Source organism: Daucus carota, chromosome 2, assembly GCF_001625215.2.
Source record: "Daucus carota subsp. sativus chromosome 2, DH1 v3.0, whole genome shotgun sequence".
Lineage (NCBI taxonomy): Eukaryota > Viridiplantae > Streptophyta > Magnoliopsida > Apiales > Apiaceae > Daucus > Daucus carota.
In genome coordinates, this window is record NC_030382.2 from 50726916 (window position 1) to 50749743 (window position 22828).

General features: G+C 33.6%; 3 protein-coding genes across 6 annotated transcripts; 2 read left to right on the forward strand and 1 right to left on the reverse strand.

The window, feature by feature from the left end:
• The first annotated feature begins 5090 nt into the window (after positions 1-5090).
• LOC108207717 (protein neprosin) lies at positions 5091-8247 on the forward strand. Of its 3 annotated transcripts, none has more exons than XM_064088020.1 (6): positions 5091-5546; positions 6066-6167; positions 6252-6646; positions 6905-6958; positions 7085-7231; positions 7903-8247. In XM_064088020.1, the coding sequence occupies exons 3-6, from the start codon at positions 6473-6475 to the stop codon at positions 7909-7911; spliced, it is 384 nt and encodes a 127-aa protein (XP_063944090.1). In that variant the 5' UTR covers positions 5091-5546; positions 6066-6167; positions 6252-6472; the 3' UTR covers positions 7912-8247. The 3 variants fall into 3 exon arrangements, with proteins under 3 accessions (XP_063944090.1, XP_063944089.1, XP_063944088.1); XM_064088019.1 differs by having other exon boundaries at positions 6069-6167; XM_064088018.1 differs by lacking the exon at positions 6066-6167.
• A 6611-nt stretch (positions 8248-14858) lies between these two features.
• LOC108208637 (probable sulfate transporter 3.4) lies at positions 14859-18766 on the forward strand. The gene is made up of 13 exons (XM_017379171.2): positions 14859-15317; positions 15475-15523; positions 15628-15835; positions 16231-16402; positions 16492-16557; positions 16641-16754; positions 16845-16961; positions 17158-17284; positions 17402-17688; positions 17764-17954; positions 18066-18151; positions 18236-18312; positions 18441-18766. The coding sequence occupies exons 1-13, from the start codon at positions 14949-14951 to the stop codon at positions 18582-18584; spliced, it is 2007 nt and encodes a 668-aa protein (XP_017234660.1). The 5' UTR covers positions 14859-14948; the 3' UTR covers positions 18585-18766.
• A 98-nt stretch (positions 18767-18864) lies between these two features.
• On the reverse strand, positions 18865-22425 carry LOC108208639 (uncharacterized). 2 transcript variants are annotated; one of them, XM_017379176.2, is made up of 3 exons: positions 21738-22425; positions 20464-20690; positions 18865-19290 (listed from the first exon to the last, which is right to left on the reverse strand). In XM_017379176.2, the coding sequence occupies exons 1-3, from the start codon at positions 21959-21961 to the stop codon at positions 19283-19285; spliced, it is 459 nt and encodes a 152-aa protein (XP_017234665.1). In that variant the 5' UTR covers positions 21962-22425; the 3' UTR covers positions 18865-19282. The 2 variants fall into 2 exon arrangements, with proteins under 2 accessions (XP_017234665.1, XP_017234663.1); XM_017379174.2 differs by having other exon boundaries at positions 18966-19262; positions 21738-22103.
• Positions 22426-22828: the final 403 nt, after the last annotated feature.

Sequence of the window (22828 nt, forward strand, 5' to 3'; positions counted from 1 at the left end):
ATGATAATTTTGTCAAATTAACTTAAAAATCAACAATAATCATTTGGTGAGCGATTTTTTAATTGTTTGATTTGTTTAGTATGGGGCAAAGAATGTTTATATGCAATATAATAAAATATTATGATTAAACATGTGATGACATTCAAATTATGTTTTATTAGATTTTTTACAACAATCAATTTACAAGACCTTGATGTTATGTCAGCGATAGATATGTGATGAATGTTCACTGTATTTTCAGTGTTTTTGGTAATGAATCACACTAAGTCCAAAAAAAGTTATTTTTTTGTATGTGTTTATCCTATCGAGTCAAGTTTTAATTAAAATCGAAAATGAATCGAGTCGGAAAGCTAAAGAACTTGGTTCAACTGGTCAAGTTTAACGTACAATCGTGTTTATTCTAACTCAAGCTTTTTAACAAATCGGATAAGTTGAACCGGATTTTTACTGAATCGAGTCGACATAATGACTGAGGTTCATCACACTCTCACGTAGACCCTATTTGGCAAGATTTAAATTCATATGTATATCATATTGTACGCGTATGATAATTTTATGGTCAATAAATGTGATTTATAGGATTATATATTTATTAAAAAAATTTACCATTAAGATATTTTTTAAAAAGAATATCAAATAATATTATTCATTCAAAATTCAGATATTTGATTCGTTCAAACTAGTCAGATACATTATTCATTCATATATTAATTGTTCAGATTTATCAAATAAGTCCAAGGTGATCTCCGTTACTACGTATCACATTTCAAATCATAAGAAGATTTTAGAAGTATAAAAAAATTTTGCTTGAGACAATATATATTTTAATATTTGATCATTGCGAATTGAACCCTATAGTAAAAATTTATATATTAACTATTAAATGTAAATTTAATAATAAAAATCACAAAAAAAAGAATCAGATCCCTTTTTTTTTAAGCCAGAATCAGATGTTTTGAATACCAATATGAGACATACTTTTGCGAGAAAATAAATCAGACACACACATCTGTGGGCTACTTTTTTCTTCCTTTTGAATTTTGAACAGTGTGACGTTTTTCTGCTTAGTGGACACAGGTAGCCCAGCCACCGTGTCCGGACGGCAAATTTGTATTTTCACGGGCTGTAGATAGATTTGCAAGTGATGGCCAGTATCTTTTACTGTCCATTGGGCAGTAATATATTCTCACGGCCCGTTTACAATAGATCACTGTTGTCTTTCTTTTTTACACAAATAACAGTAAAATTTGGTGGGAGGCCCGTATTTGGGCTTACAGGTGAAATAATTTTTTTGTTATAATTAAAATTTTAAAGAGGACATCACATAAAATGAATACACATTTAAAGTATCATCGGGGAAGTAGCTCAATGGTAGAGCACATAATCATATCAATTGTTTGGTACAATTTCGATAGTATTGTTTCATGCAGAAACAAGGATCGAGGTTCGAATCCTCGCTTCTCCATTGTTTTTTTAATACTATTTTCTAAATCATATTATTTTTTTATTACTATTTTCTAAATCATGTTGCAAGGATTCAACGATAGGCCTAAGTTCAGTGGAAACCTCAATTGTTTGGAGTATTGGAGTCCTCCATCATGACCCTCCATTCAGCTTTAATCCAATGACTGTTATAATTTCATTTTATAATTAAAAAAGAATCTCAATTATATACGTGTGTATCCTGTATTGCTTATATGCCGTATAAAATTTTTATAACCGTTGACAATGTCATTTTAGGAGAGGCAGTTTTTCCGGTAAGCCCGAGTTTAGCAACATGTGTATCTACGAACTGTTCCTCTTGTTCTGTGACTGACGGTAGTTGTTTTATTTCCGATTTGTCCCTCGACTTAATATCTTCTCAACGTTTTAGAAATGGCTATTTGAGAAGAACAATCATTTATGTGTATTAATCTCTTGTTCTTCAGGTTAATTTGTTAGTAATTTAATGCAGAACAATACAAAAAAAAAAAAAAAGCAGAATAACACTAGAGAAAGTGCATAACAACACCAGAAAATGCAGAACTCATCTTCCGTCTCCTGTAGCAATCAATACCAAGAAGACAATCAACCAATGCCCTTTAATCCTTTATCACAGTCCCATACTTATTTTCGAATTTCTTATTACTATCTTCCCCGATTTGATTAAATTTGGGGGAGAAAGTGCAGGACACTAATTAATCGGTAACAATCTACTAATAAGAGTAAAAAGTGGTGTAGTAATTGACAGATAGTATAATTCAATCTCCTGGTTTACATATACGATGGTTATTTTCAGTTTTAAAATTTATACATATCATCCACCTGACTATCGTATCCACCTTTCATTTTAATTTTAATCCAACAATTTGAGTATGGGTCTCCAAGTACTCCAAATTTTTTATATCCAAGGAGCCCAACTCTTAAAATAGGCCTTAAGATATAATTAAACAATTTGATTTTAATATATTTGGGACTAATTTCTAATTGGATTTCTGACAGATTTAATTATTAGAACTTAAATATCATGTTAAAAAAAAAGAACTTATTTACCACTCAACAGAAATGTATTAATTCAACGCCCATATGAATTTGTTTTTGGGCTGCTTCAAAACATTTCATGAGTTTTTTTAACTCTTATATCGAAAACAAATCTTCTCTATGTTTTTGATAGGGCACTTGTATTGACAACCACTCATTGACTATTAACTCAAGACTTCTAAAAATTATCATAAAAATAATAAACTGTTATGAAATTATAAGAAAGTGGAAGAGAATTTAGTTACATTTCTATGGGTAATGTAATTTTAGTAATTATAACATTAATTATCATATATATATATATATATAATATTTCTTATGTGAAATTTACGAAGGGTTAAAAATGGTTTGGATGGCGTTAAACTGAAAATAGTAGATTGAATGTTTCATAAAATATAGGCGCAGACCGCCGGATGTCAGGCGCAGACTGCCGGATGTCGTCGAACTCATGACCATTTATAAACAGGTATTATTACTAGGGTTTTGTCTAGTGTTCCTCTGGGACACATACTAAATACGAAAATTTATTTTTGGATAATTTTAATTAGTGTGTTTCTTGTAAAACTGTTTGGTAAATAGCTGATTGATTATTTTTTTTTCTAACACAAACCAAAACCGTTAATCCAAAAATCTCCCCAAAATAGCTTTTTCAAAGTTAGCTTTTTGGATGCAAACCTCTATTTCAATCCGCTAACTACCAAACACTAATATTAGCTTATATAGTGGTCAAACCTCTAAAACACCTCAAACCTCTAATTTTGCCCCAAACCTCTAATTTCTAAGTAAAGCAGGACCATTATGATTAAACCTATGTAAAATATTCAAAATATGTTTTATTAGAATTTTTACAAAAGTCAATTTACAAGACCGTGATGTTGCGTGAGCAATGGATATAGGATGGATGTTTATTGCATTTTCAGTGTTTTTGGTAATGGATCATACCAGTAGTATAAATTCGTTGCTAGTTGTAAAGAAAATTACTTTTTTATATTTATTTTATATAGCTACTAAATATAATTTTAATAATACGAAAAATAGAATCAGATCTTTTAAATGCCAATATTGAGACAGACTTTTGCGCGAAAAAGTAATTCAGAGTTCAGAATATCTTTGGGCTACTATTTTTTTCGAACACTGGGCTACGTTTCTCTGCCTGGTAGACGCTGGTAGCCCACCCACTGTCCACTGACACTGTGTCCGGACGGCAAATTTGTATCCTCACGGGCTGTAGATAGATTTGTAACTGATGGCCTTAATCTTACTGTCCATTGGCAGTAATATATTGTCACGGCCCGTTTACAATATGATCACCGTTGTGTTTCTTTTTTACACAAATAAATGAATAACACTGAAAATTTGGGGGGAGGCCCGTATTTGGACTTCCCACCAAATTAGCCTCAAATATGTTAAAATAAAATTATTTAAAAATTTTAATATAATAAAAAATCAGTCATGACTAACACGAATTGTAAGATAATATAGTAAAAAATATATTACATTATCAGCTGGAACTTCATCCGTTGATATGTGCTAGCTCCTTTGATCATCCTTCACTTAAATAAAATTACATGTTATTAAATATTTACAGTATTCTATATGTCTGTATCACATGCAGTGGCGGAAGCAGCCTAGTGGCTGGGGGTCCGCTGCCCCCGCTTAACTCGAATATTTTTTTTTATAGGTCTAATCTTGTGGATTAATGTTATTTGTTGCCCCTGCTTTAAAAAATAAAACTGACCCAGACCCTCTACACTCAGTGAAAAATGAACAATATACTGAAATATAAAAAGGTCGATTAATTAGTAGTATAAATATTCATGTAATGAAAATTAGACCATTATAATATTATGTTTCCTCCGTCCCAGATAGTTTATGTTTACCATTTGCATGTATTTTGAGTCTCTTATAAAGTTTAGTTTCATAAGGTTTTTCTAATTTATTTAATTTTTTTGAATAAAAGTTTAAATATCAAATTTTTATTCAAGGAAAAAAATTTAAAATATAATATTATAGAACTAACTTTATAAGTGCCTCAAAATATGTTCCAAAAAATAACGTAAAGAACGTGTCGGCATAGAGAGAGCATTTACATGACGCCCCCCCCCCCCCCCCCCCCCCGACATGAATTTCTAGTTCTGCCACTATTCACATGTCATCGAAATATTTACGATTGATCCCCCTATTTTTCATATTCATTCATGGATAATTGGACAAATACATTGAATTTATCCGTCGATAAAGTATCTAACTGAACATGCTTGTATTTACATATCATTAATGTAATCTATCAACAGATTAAGGTTATCCGTTGATATTTACCATACTTAGACAAAATGCTTAAAATATTATAAATATTATGTTATCATCAAAATTAAGTAACGGTACGTTACACTACACCATATTTGGTCTATCCTAACATTACAAAATGATGTTGCCACCAAAAATGTTGCCTTAGATGCTTAAAATTTGATTGAAGTGGGTGTATACCAACATCATATATCGGTGTTGCCATTGATAAGAAAATCGTTGCCTAAACCACAAAAAAAAACTCAATGCCAACACCTTGCCAACACCTTATTGGATGTTGCCTTACAGAAGAATGAAATTTAAGCGAGGGAAACCAACCCCGCTTTGTTACTCTGAAAATTTTAAATTAAATTTAACAACCGCCCACTAGCGCTCATAAAAAACATATCTCTCAGACAAATTAAAACAAAAACTAAAACCCCTCACTCAAACAAAATACACCTATCTCTCGACTCTCCCGTATCTCTCACTCTCTCTCCGGCATCTCTCTCCCATATCTCTCTTCCGCATCTCTTTCTCTCATCTTTCTCATCTCTCTCCCGTATCTCTCTTCCACATCTCTTTCTCTCATCTTTCCCATCTCTCGCTCTTTCATATCTTTCTCTCATCTCTCTCATCTCGCTCTTTCATCGAAGCTGGGATTTGCAAAAGGTTGGGAATATACAAGGAGCTCAGTTGCTTTTCTCGTAGCTTGCATTTGGTGTAACTGTAACTATAAGGTTTTTCTCTTAATTCATCTTGATAATTTGGGGGGGGGGGGGGGTTAAACCTTAATTTTAAATTGTTAATTTGGGGGGTTTTTTAAATGGGGGTTAATTGGGTGTTAATTAGGGTTCAATTTGCATGTTAATTGGGGGTTTCTTCGGGTGTATATGCTTATGTGAATTTTCCATGTTTTATATGCATATTAGTTGTCTTAACATTTGCTTATTGTTTACTTATTTTTGCAAGTGAATTAGTGTATATAACCTGTTGAAATGTCCTTATTTTCAAGTGAATAAGTATGTGTACAATCCTAAGAATGGCTTCATGTGAATTGTATGCAAAGTGTTTCCTGCACTATAATGAAATGTATGCAACCGAATTAGTGAATTTGTGTGGGGGTGCATATACATTCATCAACCATGGTGTCTTCTTCAATCAATTGCAAGATCTTACCGGCCATGATTCTTCTTTTCTTTCTTTATACTAGTTCCTCTGTTTCTATAGTTTTTTCTTCAAAACCTGACAATTTTCAGCAGTCCAACCAAACATTTAGACTGGGGAAAGAGTTGCATAAGTTGAAAATGATTAGAGCTTATCTTATTATGATTAATAAGCCTTCTGTCAAGACAATACAGGCATGTATTTCTTGACTTAAGCACTGTAAAAGTTCCGAATTTATTTTTTTTTCCACTTTTACTCACCCTTTTATGTTAATGCAGAGTCCAGATGGTGATTTGATAGATTGTGTTCCATCTCATCTGCAACCAGCTTTTGATCACCCTCATTTGGAAGGGCGACAAGCATCGGCACATATCGCGAAAATTGTACTGATAAATTCATATATGGTAGTGTAATAAGTAATAATAACAAAGTATTGTGCCTGTGGATCATTGATTTATAGGATCCACCGGAAAGACCAGAAGGCCGAAATCTAGTAGAGATGTCATCGGAGAATTATCAGTTATGGAGTGTTTCTGGGGAATTTTGTCCAGAAGGAACTGTTCCATTCAGAAGAACAACTGAAAAAGATGTTTTAAGAGCTAGTTCTGTTAGAAGATTCGGACGAAAATTTCAGAGGCCGGTTAGAAAAGATACTTCCAGCAGTGGCCATGAGGTTAGTATTTCCAAACCAGTGTAAAATGCAGAATCTTCGTAAAAGTATTAGTCATCGGAAACTGTTAGAATATACTGATCCTGATAAAAAGTCTATTCTTAACACGTTAAGGTTTTACGAGAACTGATCACTTAATACTCAGTTTGACTATTGTCTTTATAACCCTTTAAAGTAGCAATAACATCTCAACTACCTATGCAGCAGGGAATTTGTAATGTAGCCATTGAAGCTAACTCATTTATTGATGAAATTTCAAAGGTTAGCCCGGAATTGTACGGGGACATTTATCCTAGGTTCATCACCTACTGGACTGTAAGTTAGTAGTCCAATTACTTGTAACATGTACTAATGTGTAGCTCTGTCTGTGGTTTTCAGTTTTGTGTTTTTCCGGTTTTGTCATAACATGGTAACTGGTTCATAATTCAATATTGGTCGCAGGCAGATGCATATCATACTACGGGATGCTACAACTTACTATGTTCGGGGTTTGTACAAACTAACAATAGGATAACAATGGGAGCTGCAATTTCTCCAAGTTCATCTTACCAAGGTGGCCAATATGATATTAGCATTCTTGTATGGAAGGTAAAATTAGCTAGCATTTTAGCTTCTATTCTTCTATAATTTCTTTTAGTCTAATGAGCACACCTCTTCTCTTGATAACAAGAAATCGACCATAAAGTTTCAATTGACCTGAAATCGACCATTACCTAAGAATTAAGGAAATATAACCATGCTTCAAGTGTATATATAACAAGATATCAGAACCTGAAAGTTGCCAAAGGGTTCCCTTCAGTTCTTTCTCTGCTGTGCACATGTATTTTTGTTGCTAATATAACTTGCATTGTTGGTTTGTAGTTTTACCAGCACCACAAACAAATACAGAATCTGGAATTTGCTTGTAAAGAAATACAGATAATAAGAACAAGAAATTGCTTGTAAAGAAATACATATAATAAGAACAGATTTCTACTTGTAATGAAATACAGATAATAAGAACTTAAGAGAAATAACAATATATACGATGAATAGATGAAATTTTATATCAATAATGATGAGTAAATCATCCGTTCTGTAACGTACAATTATGTCTTCTGTTAGTTAGACTTTAGCTGGTAGAAACTAATACCCAAAAGAATGTATATTATGGACATAAAAGATTAACACCAATGACTATAAGTGTAAAAAACATGCATTTTCTTAGAACTCTTAGTGTTCAATCTTTTCTGAAAATCAGCATTGGGCTCTTTGTGCAGGTGATTTGATCCTCGAAACTTGGAATGGATGAGGGAGTCAACATGTAAGCTAGCCGCAGCGGCAACAGTTCTGCTCACCTCGTCCATCTTCGAGCACAAGCCCTTCTAGTGAAGCAAACTTGACTAATAAGGTCACATTGTCAAGATCATTCTCGATGCTAGTAACCAATAAACTTTGATCTATGGAATTTTAGTGTTGTGGTAAAATTTTAGTATCGATGGAACTTTAGTATTTTGTGGTAGAATTCTAGTATTTGCGGAATTTTAGTAATTTGTGATAAATTATGTGTAATAGGTATTGTGGAGTTTGGATTTAACTATGTTATGGTATGTTGGTTTAGTTAATATTGTTTGGTGTTTGGAGTTAGGTTTTGGAATGGATGATTGATTTTGGTTATTATATATACAAACAAAATCTTGCAATTATTTTTAATAAAATACATTGCCATAGATAGAAAAAATGTTGGCAAAAACATAAAATGTTACTTCAAATGTTGCAAAATTGTAAAAAAGATGTTGCCATATATTATACGGCAACACAAAGAAAGATGTTGCCATTATACAGAGATGTTGTCATATGATTTACAGCAACACACATCAGCCATGTTGCTGATGATAAAATAACGTTGGCATATGGTCTAAGGCAACATCAAAAACTGTGTTGTCAAAAAATGGAAAAAGTGTTGGCATAAACTCTATGGCCACATGGATTTTTCTAACACCTTTAAATTTGGACAAAATGTTGCCAAAAACCCAACGACAACATAAATTGCAGTTTTAGCAACTAATTTTGGATGTTAGGATAGACCATATATGGTGTAGTGTTATGATATTTCCATTCTGACAATGACTAAACCATATGAAACTGCTTCAAAATATTTTATGGAGTTTTTTTACTGCTTATATTGAAGACAAATTTTCTCTATGTTTCTCACAGGACATTTGGATTGACACGCACACCCACTCATTGACTATTAACTCATGACTTCTAAAAATTATCACATAAATAATAAAAATTTATGAAATTATAATAAAGTGGAAGAGAATTTAGTTACATTTTTATGTGTAATATTGTAATTTTAGTAATTATAATATTGATTACAGTGTAGAATGATATTATGCTACTCCAGTGTAGAATAATTACAGTGTAGAATACAACCAGTAAATCTTAAATATTATATCTACTTCTTTACATTTTTTGCTAAAAGCGGGCAATATATCGATTGGATAAATGGGAAGAAATTTCCTCCTGGCTCACTCTCCGCACAGTCAGCCAAGGCGGAAAAGAAACTAAAACCACGAGGTACTGAAAAAACGACACAAAATTATAATGTCTGCGAGAAAATGTTTACACATTCCACAGAGGAGTGGAAACGTGAAATTTCCATATCGATATGCATTTACAAGTGGAAACGTGCAGTACTGTTTTCAGGAACAATATTCTCCTACAGCAGCCCCGCCAATAATCTGACTGCCGTTTTTTACTGTGTTAATTCTGGGTGCTCGTTTTGCATTACTACGTACTAGCATAGTAACTTCAACTAAATAAATGTCAAGAGACTCAAGACAATAAAATATAAGCACAAATGTCAAACTATATATTAACCCGCAGACGGACAGTCCAATTCGGAGTCCAACTAAGCGTACAATATTTATCTGGATAGCTAGCTAGCTAATATGATCTAGGGTTGGTTTACAAGTACCCGCGTTTTAGGGTTTGAGTGTGTTCACCACCTTGACTTAAAAAATTAAGAAGATTCGTGGAGGGGGAGATCGATGGTATGCTGTTGAACAATCCATTCATATGTATATTTGAACATTCATGCTCACTTAAGTTGACTTCAAGTTGAAGTTTTCTGTAAAGATCATCAAACAATGAGTCAATAAAATCATGATTAGCGTCAAGGAACAATGGAACATGGATAGTATAAAGCTGGATGTGGATCGAATATTCCAAAGAATAAACTTCCCCACTAACCCCATTTATTTTCCTAATTTAAACAAATTATTTCTAACTACATTGTGATTAGCTTTATTTATTTTAAAAATTATATACCAGGAAGAGTGTAAATGATCGAAAGATTAATTTGGAGATATTATTTGTTTGGATATATAAACATTGATTTAAAGAAATTTTGTTATAATGTTTTTCTTAATTTGTGATAATATTTGTAAGAACAATATCATAGATATTAAGTGAAGTAGTTATTGTTGGACTCGGGTAGCATGTTATATAAATTAGAAAAGTTTATAATAATGTTTTACAGCTTCTTCGGATAATACTACTCTGTTCTGTTTGACTTTTAAATGATCAAATTGACCAAATTTTGACTGATATTTACACATAATATAATTTTTCAAAATAAAAAAAATTATGTCATTATAAAATACATACTACTATAAAATGTAATTTTTTAGTTTTTTAAAATAATGATGAATTTGTTCTTTATATTTAGTCAAAAGTTGATCAATTTGACAGTTGAAAATCAAAACAGGACACTTAAAATGGGACGGAGAGATTATTTGTTTTACTTGGTTAGTATCCTATGAGTCATAATTAGGTACTCCCTCCGTTTCTAAATACTTTTCGTGTTTGTACTTTTCACGTTTGCCAACACACACTTTTGATCGTTCATATCTTTCATTTCGTAGTAGCATTAAATATAAAAAATTTCACCGTATTAAAGTACTCGTGAATACGAATCTAACAAGATCACTCATGACTATATTTAGTTTTATAGATTAGATGTAAATTAGTAATATGTCTCATGTTATGAACAGTACCGACATCACAAACGGGAAAAGAAAAAAGAAACGGAGGGAGTATTTAATTGTAGCTCTATATTACCTCTCGGTCTCACATTGTGCGGGCACTTTAAATCATTTAATTTTATTGTTTACCTTGCTCAACACATACTTAATTTTCCCTAGAAAGTTGAAATCGACAATATTAATAATGCTTCAACCGGCTTTATTTCTCGCCGGAAAGGTGAGGTTTACAGCATGACACCGCAACATTTGTGTTTTTATATTTTAATATATTTATATTTATTTTTAAGTCTAGGAGTCAACTAGCCTTGTCTACTGTTTCATTTTAATTTTAATGATTTTCTTTTTGAAGATGACGAAAAGAGAAACACAAGCGAAAAACACACATGCCGTTCAAGATTGGTCGCCCGACTTTAATTGCACTACTTATACAATGAGCAAAGTATAAATGGATTTCCGACCGCCTCCCAAACTTATGTGTGACACATAAAAGAATCAATCATTTTTAATTTGTGACATTTTGTGGGTAAACATTTCTTTTTTCAGGTTTTCATGTCAAGTTTTAGCGGACATAAATTACGAAAAATACAAGGCTTAGTATTAGAATATATACAATATACTCTACTCCTAATAATTTGAGATTTAAAAGAAATAAAACTGCAACTGTAATAACATGTGGGATAACCATGTGTAAGTGTAAATTATTTGATGCTCTTATGGTATATATAATTCTATTTTATAAATAATGAATGACACAATATTGATCATCGTTATAAATCTGTGAACAATTATATAAACTCTACATTTATGAAAAATTAGATTTTAAAGCGAAAAAATGGGTTTGAAATTAAAACATGCACAGCATAGATAGTGGAATATAGAGCAGTGTACTGGAGATATCTACAGCAGGCTAGCTAGCGCATAACATTTATCTTGCTTGCTCCATGGCAGAGAAGAGATTAGAAGATCATGCAAGATAATATGGATGGCCAGTTCGATTGATGAGGCATAAAATTGATCTTGCACGCATGCTCACCATGCTTGCTTTGAATATATTCTACATTTCTACTCAACTGGCTCTACTAGTCTAGCTCCCTCCATGCATGCTTCCATCGCTCGATCTTAGCACTATAAAATATAATGTTTTAATTAATTCATCTCATTTTGTTTCCTATATTGCAACATTAATAAATAAACAATCTTAATGAGCCACTATGTACATAAATCACCCAAATCATCCCTCCACGTTATTTGATTAAAAGAAATTGATACAAATAAAATCTGGAAAACATTACTCATAAAATTTAAGTAAATAATGATTTTCTAATTAAACCCTAACCGCATCTATCAAACCTGCCGCTAAGTTTCACCAATCTCTTAATATTTTAATAACTAAGAATATTCTTGGCCACTTTAACATAAAAAATAAAAAAGAATTTCGGATATGATGTGGTTGCTGTATTTAAATGCAGGCCGTTGATGGTGGCGAGCAAGTGCATAATTTCTACAACTGTTTATAGCATGAAATAGCCATAGGTTAAAATGAAGCTACTCATCCACCACTACTCGCCGCGTATGATGAGATTCACTTGCACATATATTCTCCCTTTCTTTTCGCCGTATATTTATTTTTCAACGGTACGCCAAATATCGAAACACGGACAGCAAGAGGGTAGGGGAAAATGCTAAAAATCGAAAATATTCCTTTTTCAATAAATTACGGCCCTTGGTGGCAAGCTGCAGGTTGCGAATTATTTGATGGTGCAACATTTTGATTAGTGCATATGCTTTTTTGACTGCTGTGGATTCTCGCTTTCTCATTCAGGTTAACTACATTATTTTATTTTTTATTTTATTATAACCGTCAAGTAATAACTGGTTAATATCATAATACTATATATTTCAGTCCCGATAGACGATAGTAGGAGATTTTAATACTTAATCAGATACTTTTTTGAGAGGCTTCTTTTTGAAGTGATAATTTTAAAATTTTTATTCCATATAATTTAACATGTAACAGTGACTGTAAGCTCGTGGTAGAAAGAGGAAACAGTGACTAAGCTGTCTCTGTTATACCTGGCATGATTCGTTGGAGCGCTTGACGAGACATTTTTACTTGTGGTTGATTATATCGGGAAAAAGAAGTGACAAAATAATGGCTGGTGTAAGAAACCCGGTTGACTATATTCTATGGTATACACTTGGTACATTCTTTCGATCTTTTGTGAATAATAACAAAGCAAATAATAAAAATTGGCGGGTAAAGTGTGTTGCTGTTGTAAACAATTTGGGTGATAAAGTATTTTTGCAAATTGATTATATGGAGATTTGATTATGAATTTTATTACTATAATATATATTATAAAATATATTATTATCAAAACTCACTTGCATTGCATACTACATACTCTCCATAATCTCCGATCTTTTAATAAGATAGTGATGTTCATATAATATTTTAATTTTTCTCATATATTTTACGTACTCAACTAGAAACAAAGAGCCAAGAAAAATGACAGTAAAACTTTCAGTCTTTCAATAAATTGAGAGAGGAAAAAGTAAATATTCATTTAGTCAACTTATTTACTATATTTGTTATAAATAATTATATAATTTTTAAAATCATAACATTTCGTGTATTATAATATATATATATATATATATATATATATAGAGTCCTACTCCAATAGAAACCAAATTAGCATAAAAACTAAAAACCAGTTCCTGAACAGTTTTTTATCACTATTTTTAACTACAGAAATCACTAATTAGTATATAACATATCACTAATTTATATATAGCATATCTCGCGAATATAAATATATATATACACATATATGCAACGTATATGACCATCATCTTCACCCAGATCGTAATAATGGACCTCTTACCATCATTACTAGACGTTTCTATCACTTGCCACCACTGTCTATCATCACCAATAGTCATATACACTTTCCATCATAACTTACAAAATTAACGGACTACTTACCATCATCATACAACTTCTTTTGCGGCTTCCTACCGCCAATAACCTTCCTACGGATGAAATTGATCGTCTATAATCGATTATCAATAGTTTAGATAAGTAGATTATCTCAATTTTGATAATAAAAATCGCTGTTTACATATAGTGATACCCGTAGTTATAAATAGTGGTAGGGAAACTGGTTTCTAGTTTTTATTTTAAGAGTGGTTTCTATTTGATCATGAGCCTATATAGAGTTTTACTCCAATAGAAACCTCCTTATCCTAGAAACTAAAAACCAAACTGAAATATCACTAAATCCTAAAGCAAATACCACTAAATTTTTAAACAAGCCCATCTCCACCTCCATCTTCATCAAACCCACCTCCATCTTCACCAACCCCACCTCCACTACCACCACCTCCGTCGTCGCCTCCTTCATAACCACTACCACCTCTATGCCGCCCACCCCCTCCATAACCACCACCTCCATCTCCATCTCCACCTCCATTATTTCTTTAACAACACAACCTCCACACCTCCATCTTCACCAGGCCCATCTTAATCGCCGCTTCAACCTCCTTCAGATTCGTTCATACTTCTTTCTCCACCTCGACTCAACTTCAAAGGCGGAGCCGCCACTATTCCGGCAACGCTCCAACCCCCTACTTCAAGCCGCCCAAACCTCCGCTACAATCATCTTTCCTCCATCTCCACCTTCACCTCCACCATCTCCACCACTATCACCACCATCTGAATCGAAAACATGAACAGATCTGGAGATTCTAAGCTGGTTAATATCTGGAGATTGAGTTTTCACTAAATTCTGCAGCACAGATCACTAAATCCTAAAGAGATAATCACTAAATTGTACTGAGAATATCACTAACTTGTATTGGTTTCTAGTTTTTATTTTAAAATTGGTTTCTATTTGATCATGAGCCTATATATATATATTTATAAATAGAATAGTTTATCGATACAGTAAATAAATAAAGTGCAGACACACGTGTAAGATGGAAATAGAATAGAAGTAATAACAATGTCGTCCAATTAAAAAAAGAAAAGGTAATAATAATGTAGGGTGCAGCCATGTACATGTAAAATGAAAAAATATATATAGAAGAATTGCACCAGTATACTTGCACTATATTCGTTGGGTGGGGTATACAAATCGAAACTTTTGTTTTACAGTTTTGCTAAACTCCCCTATAAAAGAAACCTGACAGAGTGTTTGTTCCCTCATCAAACTCTCCCATAGTAAAGTTGAAATTTCAGAGTTTTTAGACACCAGGCTGCAAAACACAAAATGGTTGGGAACTCAAAGAGAGTAGAGCATTATGGAGGAACTGAGACAACCACAAACATTACTATATTTTCATCAGAAGCTGAGTACCTGGATGCAATGTCACAGCCACCCCCACCACCCCCGGAAGTTCATAAAGTTTGTTTGCCACCTTCCAGAACCACTTTCCAGAAACTTGTCCAACGACTCTCGGAGATTTTCTTCCCTGATGCACCACTTGACAGGTTCAAAAACCAGACCTGGTTCAGAAAACTTGTACTAGGCCTTCAGTTTTTCTTCCCTATTTTCGTGTGGGCGCCTAATTATAATCTTAAGCTTCTTCAGTCCGACGTCGTTTCTGGTCTTACTATTGCCAGCCTTGCTATCCCTCAGGTTCCATTTCTATCTGGCTAAATTAAAACAATTTATCTAATTTCAGTTAAACGTCGTGCATGCTGATCATATATCTTTTTATCAACCTTTTTTCCCTGTAAATTTTCGTGTGATAAATTTTATTGGAAAAATGTAATTGTGTTCTTTTGTTGTGCAGGGTATTAGCTATGCAAAACTTGCAAATCTGCCACCTATAGTTGGTCTTTGTAAGTCTCAATATACTCTACTAATGAAGTTTGTACTGTCTTTATAGTTGGCTTAACTTTTAGATTATGAAGACTCTAGACTAACCATAATTGAATTTTTACAGATTCAAGTTTTGTGCCACCTTTGATATACTCCGTTCTTGGGAGTTCTAGACATTTAGCCGTTGGTCCAGTTTCGATAGCATCTTTAGTGATGGGAACCATGCTCAGTGAGGAGGTTTCTTATACTGATCAGCCAATTCTTTATCTTCAACTGGCATTTACTGCAACTTTCTTTGCCGGAGTGTTTCAGGCTGCTCTTGGTCTGCTAAGGTAATCAGTCTTTATCATTATGAAAAAGCTTGAACTACTGCTGCTGCTGTATTTGGTAAATGAAAGTGAAAAGAATAATATACTTTAGGAAAATGACACTAATGTTAATGGAGTGGGAAAAAAGTTATTCCCCACAAGAATCTTATGTAATTGGGTGATAAAAGATAGTATTTTTTTACAGTTAATTTTTCCTGCTGTCTGCCTGGCCTGAGAAGCATATTTCTAGGATCAAAATGATTTAATCATGACACAATTATTATTTTTTAACATACAGTTATGGTATCTAATGACAATGATTATGCAGTGTCTTTGAGAAATTTGATGCATACATCATACATGTGTACATGATGAGCACTACCTTGGATCTCCTGTTGATAAAATTAGGTGTTTGACAGGTTGGGATTTGTAATTGATTTTTTATCAAAGGCAACTCTTGTTGGATTCATGGCTGGTGCAGCAATCATAGTATCACTGCAACAACTTAAAGGGCTTCTCGGAATAGTTCATTTCACAACTAAGATGCAAATAGTTCCTGTATTGACCTCTGTTTTTGAGCGAACAGACGAGGTAAGCAACTACCATAAATATTAAACAAAAAGGAAGTTTTTCAATTTTATTAAGGTGTTCTAATATAGATAGATGAATGTTTATTGCAGTGGTCCTGGCAAACCATTGCTATGGGGGCTAGTTTCCTGCTCATTCTACTAACAGCAAGAAAAGTGGTAAGTGGTTGCATGTGACTGGAAAATTTTAACTGATTTATTCTCATTTACTGAAATATTTCATTGTTGGTTAATTTATGCAGAGCATGAGAAATAAGAAGCTTTTTTGGGTTTCAGCAGCTGCCCCATTAACATCTGTTATTCTTTCAACCCTAATAGTCTTCCTCCTCAAATCAAAGCTCCCCATGGTCAAAACTGTAAGAAATTTTACTACTTTGTGCTTACTGTTTTGTTCAACACAACAATCTTGAAAAGACCTCATATTCTTATTCCTCGATTTGTAACAGATTGGACACTTGCCCAAGGGCTTGAATCCGCCATCATCAAACATGCTATATTTTCATGGCTCCTATCTGGGGCTTGCTATGAAAACCGGGATTGTAACAGGAATTTTATCTCTCACAGTAAGCACTTTTGAACTACCTCATCTATGAAACCATACTCTGTTGATCTTGCATCTTGTCATTAGTCATTTGTTAAGCGATATCCCATGTTCAGAAGTTTTCTGTTCACTTGTACAAATTTCATTCCATTCTCCACTCTTTCCATTCTATATAAGTGAACACAACCTAAATTTTTGCTTGTATGTCGGTGTTATAGGAAGGAATTGCTGTTGGGAGAACATTTGCTTCATTAAGAAACTACCAGGTTGATGGTAACCAAGAAATGATGGCTATTGGTTTCATGAACATGGCTGGCTCCTGCTCTTCATGTTATGTTACCACAGGTACTAATTGGTGATCCTTTTTTAATTTTTTATTTTTAAGGCTGGTTTCTGGTATTCGAGTGTACTAACTGTTCAGATAATGAATGTCTATAAAGAAAATTTTGATTGATGCTGCAGGATCCTTTTCTCGATCTGCTGTAAATTACAATGCTGGAGCACAAACAGTGGTTTCAAACGTAATAATGTCAACAACTGTGCTGATAACTTTGTTGTTTCTGATGCCGCTGTTTCATTATACTCCTAATGTCATCTTGGGGGCAATTATCATAACTGCTGTGATCGGGCTGATAGACTACGAGGCAGCATTAAAATTGTGGAAAGTAGACAAACTTGATTTCATCACTTGCTTATGTTCCTTCTTCGGTGTATTGTTCATCTCAGTGCCTCTTGGTCTTGCTATCGCAGTAAGTTGTTCATCATATGTTTGTTTAGTTAACTGCTCGAGTGGATTTATCTAAAATTTTCTTCACAAACATCAGGTTGGAGTTTCGGTTTTCAAAATCCTTCTGCATGTCACTAGGCCAAACACTGCTGCGCTGGGAAACATTCCAGGCACGCACATCTATCAAAGCCTCCGTAGATACAGAGAAGCCCTGAGAGTTCCGTCTTTTCTCATAGTTGCGGTTGAGGCTCCTATCTACTTTGCAAATTCTACTTATCTACAGGAAAGGTCGGTGCAGACTGCATTGTTTAGAATCTAAATTTTCCACTGCTTAACTTTCTTTCGCGCAACTCAATTGCTGAAATGCTCCTCCTGTTCTTACGAAATCTACAATTGCAGGATGCTAAGATGGATCAGAGAAGAGCAAGAGTGGATAAGCGCGAACAATGAAAGCACGTTGAAGTGTGTTATTCTGGATATGACAGGTATGCCAATTAATCATGTCTAAAACTTAGCTAGCTAACAAGAATCAGCTGTCCTCTAATGCCTCCTTTATATTTTTGTTTCAGCTGTAACAGCTATAGATACAAGCGGCGTTGACACAATTTGTGAAGTCGGAAAGATGCTACAGAAACAATCACTACAGGTATAACTTGTTCTCCGATTTCATTAGTTCCTTCCGTTCTCCCCAACCAAACACACAACATAACGAGTACTTGAACACGGCACATGATGATGATTGTTTCTTAACCAATGACCTCCTGGCATTTGTAGTTTGTATTGGCAAATCCAGCCGGAAATGTGATGGAAAAGCTGCACAACTCTAATGTTTTAGATTCGTTCGGGGTGAATGGAATGTATTTGTCTGTCAGTGAAGCTGTGGATGACATTTCATCGACATGGAAGTCTCAACCCTGAACCTAAATATCTGAATTGCAAGGTGAATTTAAGTAGCGAGTAATTATGTATGTAATTTGAGGGATGTGATATTTTGAAGTGCGAGGCCCGACAAATCTGATGGCCATCATGTTCCTGTTTTATTTCCTGTAGCCATTTATAATTTGTAAGTGGTCTTCATCATAAATGACGAGTTTTTCGCATCTTTCATCTTGCACAGAGCCCGACAGAGGGCAATCCTCTTTAAAACTGGGCCAATCCAGTATAATTTGTCTATTGAAATTAAGGAATTGGGCATGAATAATCAAAAATTGGAACATCGATAAGTTATAGGGTTTCATGATATATCTGATCATCGAGAACCCTAAAATATTACAAAGACAGATTCTTATGCATGTTGAATTGCCATTAGAAGAACTAGAAACATAATTGCCTGACAAGGGTTTCCAAAGCATTCACATAGCTGAGAAATAGAATAAAACTTTCAGAAAATTACAGAGTGATGCAACTATGTTCGTTGTTTCAAAAATTATATACCATCTCTAAGCATCTTGTTCAAGTGTCATCGCTTTCCTGCAGATCAGGACCCACAATAACAGACAGCTTCTATGATTGAATTTCTCCGAGAAAAGCAAGTAACGTCGGTATCTTATGACGTTTTCATCGTGAAGACAGCGGCCCGAGATAATCTTTTCTTGCCTGTTCAGGTCTCTGGTCAGTCAAACATCTGCATAAAATTAAATTATAAACAAATCAATATTAAAGGCGCCTGCCTATCAATCATAACGTATACTAACAAGCCAGAATAATAAGAGTTCCATTCAACTATGCCAGTTAATAATCAACTCATAACAGTCATTGATAGAAAGTGGTTTGCAGTATGCATCCCTATAGTTTGATGAAAAACCACTAAACTTTGGCGATTATCCTAAAAAATTAAATAACGTTCCCGAAGGAGTTGACCACATACATAATTAAAAAATTCCAGAGTATTTTGCAGTTACCTAAAGATTATACAAGCCATATGCAAGATTACTACATGTAAATCATCTAAAATAGATTGCTACAAGATCAAATCCATATTATATACGTAAAACTGCGAGGACCAGTCAAAATGAGGAATGAACCAGTAATCTAGACATGATTTACGCAGAGACAAGATATGTTTGAACTAACGAAGTAAGGCTCTGCTTTTGAGGATTCTGGTTTCCCAAATAACGATGCATCTCAAACATGGAAATTTAGCATATCAGTGTCACAAATGAACATATATAATTAAATATATAGTACACAGTAAACTGAAGCTTCATAGATATATTCAATGATAACCAGTCAAATATTCAAGAAATAAAAGTATTACAACTAATGTACTCAAAGCACTGAACAACAATGAATTATGAAAGACTTAATGTTTTCAAATAGATCAGAGTATGAGGTCATGTTAGGATGTCGCCCCAAAAATCTCAATTATCTAAAAATAAGATTAGATATTTCATGAAGACCTGTTCTGGGTCAAAGTTGTCAGTTAATTATTAAATGAACCCTTTCTATCATTTGCCAAGAAACACAAAACCCTTTCTTTACAGATCCACGCCTTCAGTTCAATAAGTAAAATGTACCACTCACGACCTCTATTGTGTTCAAGACAGAGAGGTAATGCTAATGCTTTATAACCAGTTCTTAATAGGAAACATTTCACAGACAATAGCAAGGCCGCCTTAAAATACAATATATTGTAATTTTAAACCAACAATTGATATATAAAAAGTTAAAGCAAAAACTTTGTAAGCTGCTTCCAGAAAGCATGCACTACAAAGCTGGAAGTTAAGTTGTGTCCAGTAGGAGAGAATGGAACGGAAATGGTGGAATGAAAAATTATGAAGAAAGGATTTTGGCTTACTTGATCGAAATCTGGTGATGGGAATTTCTCGGCGTTCACGTGTTATACATAAATACTCGCCTAGCAGCGCCATGACTGCAAGTCCAGTACCATTTACAGCCCACCACGTAATAGATGAAGGCCAGCCGCCATATGCAATGCATATAAAAAGATGAATAATATACAGAGTGGCTGAAAAATCTAAGCACTTCTTTGCCCTCTCAATTGAGTACACCAAATAAACAGCACTGCAAAAGCATGAGAATTTCAAAGAATATCAAGTTAATCAAGCACACTGATAAAGAACAGATACTTTGCAACTTTGTCATATATATGCTATAGTGTATAACACTAACTTTTGGATAAAGTATTTAGCTCAGCTTGCATGCTTACTCAGTGAATAAAAGGATACTAAGGCTCTGTTTGTTTTGTCGGAAATTATTTTTCTGGGAAATAAATTTCTCAAGAAATAATTTGCGTGAAAATATTCTCAGAAATGATTCCTGGAAAATATTTTACGCCATTTGACTATCCTGAAAAAAAATATGAAAATTTGGTGGAAGAGTGATCAATTTGGAAGATGTTTTTGTCGTTTGAAAAGGGCATTTTCCAGGACGTCATGCCATTTTTCGAAGAAATATTCTCCTTCAGAAAACATTTTATTTGTTGGAACCAAACAAATTCAAACGCAGGAAAATGTTTTCCAGAATTTCTGATTTTCCTCCATTTGTTTGAATTCTGGACTTCAGGGATGGTAAACAAATGTCAAAAGAGGAAAATATTTTCCTAGTAAAGTTTTCCGGCAAACAAACGGAACCCAAGTAATTTTAAATATTTTTGAGGAAAACTTTTTCTGGTAAGCAAATGGAACCTAAGTGTTCCTAAATTAATAAAAATATACCAGATTCGTCGCATTACCACAGACAGTGAATTGCATTTATCTACTTTAAAATAATCAAAGTTTCGCATATGCTAGCAAATCTCTCTGCTTATTACACAATATTGCACAATCAAAGAATTTTACTAATCCATGGTGAATACAGAGTGCCAACCATGTCAATAAACATAAGAGTACCACACTTCACACCAATTTTTCAATAAGAGAAATCATATAATTTGTCCATCTTAATTTAAAGTAAATGAAATGGAAATCACGGAATCCTGATGAGCAGCATTACCAAAATGAAGACATAATGCAAATTGCAACCACCCCCACTCCAACCCCGGAAATGAAGTGAAACAAACAAAACTGCATACAAATATGAACTATATACCAAGACAAGTAGTATTCTTACCCTGCTACAGCAGAGAGCAAAATTGAGACAATAACACACCAACCGGTAGCAGTGGAAGCAGTGACCGTTGCATAATCAAAGAAGTAAACTAGAGTCATTCGAGAAACCCGAGTCCCAACAAATATAGTCAAGAAAGCTCCTAGAGTAAGATAGTATAGACATTGTATACCAACAATCTGGGCAACAATGAGCCATGGATCCCACACCACTGTCCCATAGAACATGACTCACTTCTCCTAAATCAATCCGAATTTCTCGCAAACCAAAGAATTCCAAAATCCCCCAAATTATTCACAATTAGGGCCAATGATATATCTTCACTGGCACGCAATTTAATCATAAATTGGGACTTGGTTTGGTATACAAGTACAGACTGAGATAGATTCGATAAATATATGTATGTATATATAGTGATATTCTGCAAAATTACAGCGAATCCTAAATGAATATAGAGAGTATAGAGAATTCAAGAAACTGGAAGTGAGAAACAAAAGTGACACTTATAAGACGGATTGAGATTGACCCGAGAAACATTAAACCCGACCCATTTCAAGAAACGGCAGTCGGAGATGACCCGGAAACTCCTTTCCCAGCAGAGTCTCAACGAAATTCGATCGCTGATGAGCAGAGTCGTCGGATATGCTATAAAACTGCCGGTGTGTTTTGATTGGTTATTTGTTTCTTTGTTTCTTGCTTCATTTGAACTCATAAACAAATGTAAATGCTCTTTTTAATTTTATTTATTTCTTTGGCATTTGTAAATTGCACAAATATTCTATTTTTGATAACGAAAAATAATATTATTTTTGAAAAGTTAGAAAATTCTTCTTCAAAAAAGCAAAAAGAAAGAAAAAACTGAACTCTGTTGATTTTAAAAGTAGTTGTATATTTTTGCATCGAAAAGAAAAGTAGTTGTATATTTAGAAGGATATCCTCATTTATTTATTTGAATTGAAAAATATTTCAGTTATTTAATTTATCTTGAAGTATAATATTTTTCTCATTTTTCTACTTGGATAATATTGAGTTGTTAGTATTATACACAGTAAAAAAATTGAAAGAAATTTTTAAATAAAAAAAATCAAATATGA

What these genes read in the sequence shown, in the direction of transcription:
- LOC108207717 (XM_064088020.1), top strand. Translation starts at nt 6,473, where the DNA reads ATGTCATCGGAGAATTATCAGTTATGGAGTGTTTCTGGGGAATTTTGT. An exon ending in CTTCCAGCAGTGGCCATGAG is followed by an intron (nt 6,647 to 6,904) that starts GTTAGTATTTCC and finishes GAAATTTCAAAG; the next exon opens with GTTAGCCCGGAATTGTACGG. An exon ending in GGTTCATCACCTACTGGACT is followed by an intron (nt 6,959 to 7,084) that starts GTAAGTTAGTAG and finishes TATTGGTCGCAG; the next exon opens with GCAGATGCATATCATACTAC.
- LOC108208637 (XM_017379171.2), top strand. Translation starts at nt 14,949, where the DNA reads ATGGTTGGGAACTCAAAGAGAGTAGAGCATTATGGAGGAACTGAGACA. An exon ending in GCCACCTATAGTTGGTCTTT is followed by an intron (nt 15,524 to 15,627) that starts GTAAGTCTCAAT and finishes GAATTTTTACAG; the next exon opens with ATTCAAGTTTTGTGCCACCT. An exon ending in TGTTATTCTGGATATGACAG is followed by an intron (nt 18,152 to 18,235) that starts GTATGCCAATTA and finishes TTTTTGTTTCAG; the next exon opens with CTGTAACAGCTATAGATACA.
- LOC108208639 (XM_017379174.2), bottom strand. Translation starts at nt 21,961, where the DNA reads ATGTTCTATGGGACAGTGGTGTGGGATCCATGGCTCATTGTTGCCCAG. An exon ending in TTGCTCTCTGCTGTAGCAGG is followed by an intron (nt 20,691 to 21,737) that starts GTAAGAATACTA and finishes ATGCTTTTGCAG; the next exon opens with TGCTGTTTATTTGGTGTACT. An exon ending in CATCACCAGATTTCGATCAA is followed by an intron (nt 19,263 to 20,463) that starts GTAAGCCAAAAT and finishes AGACCTGAACAG; the next exon opens with GCAAGAAAAGATTATCTCGG.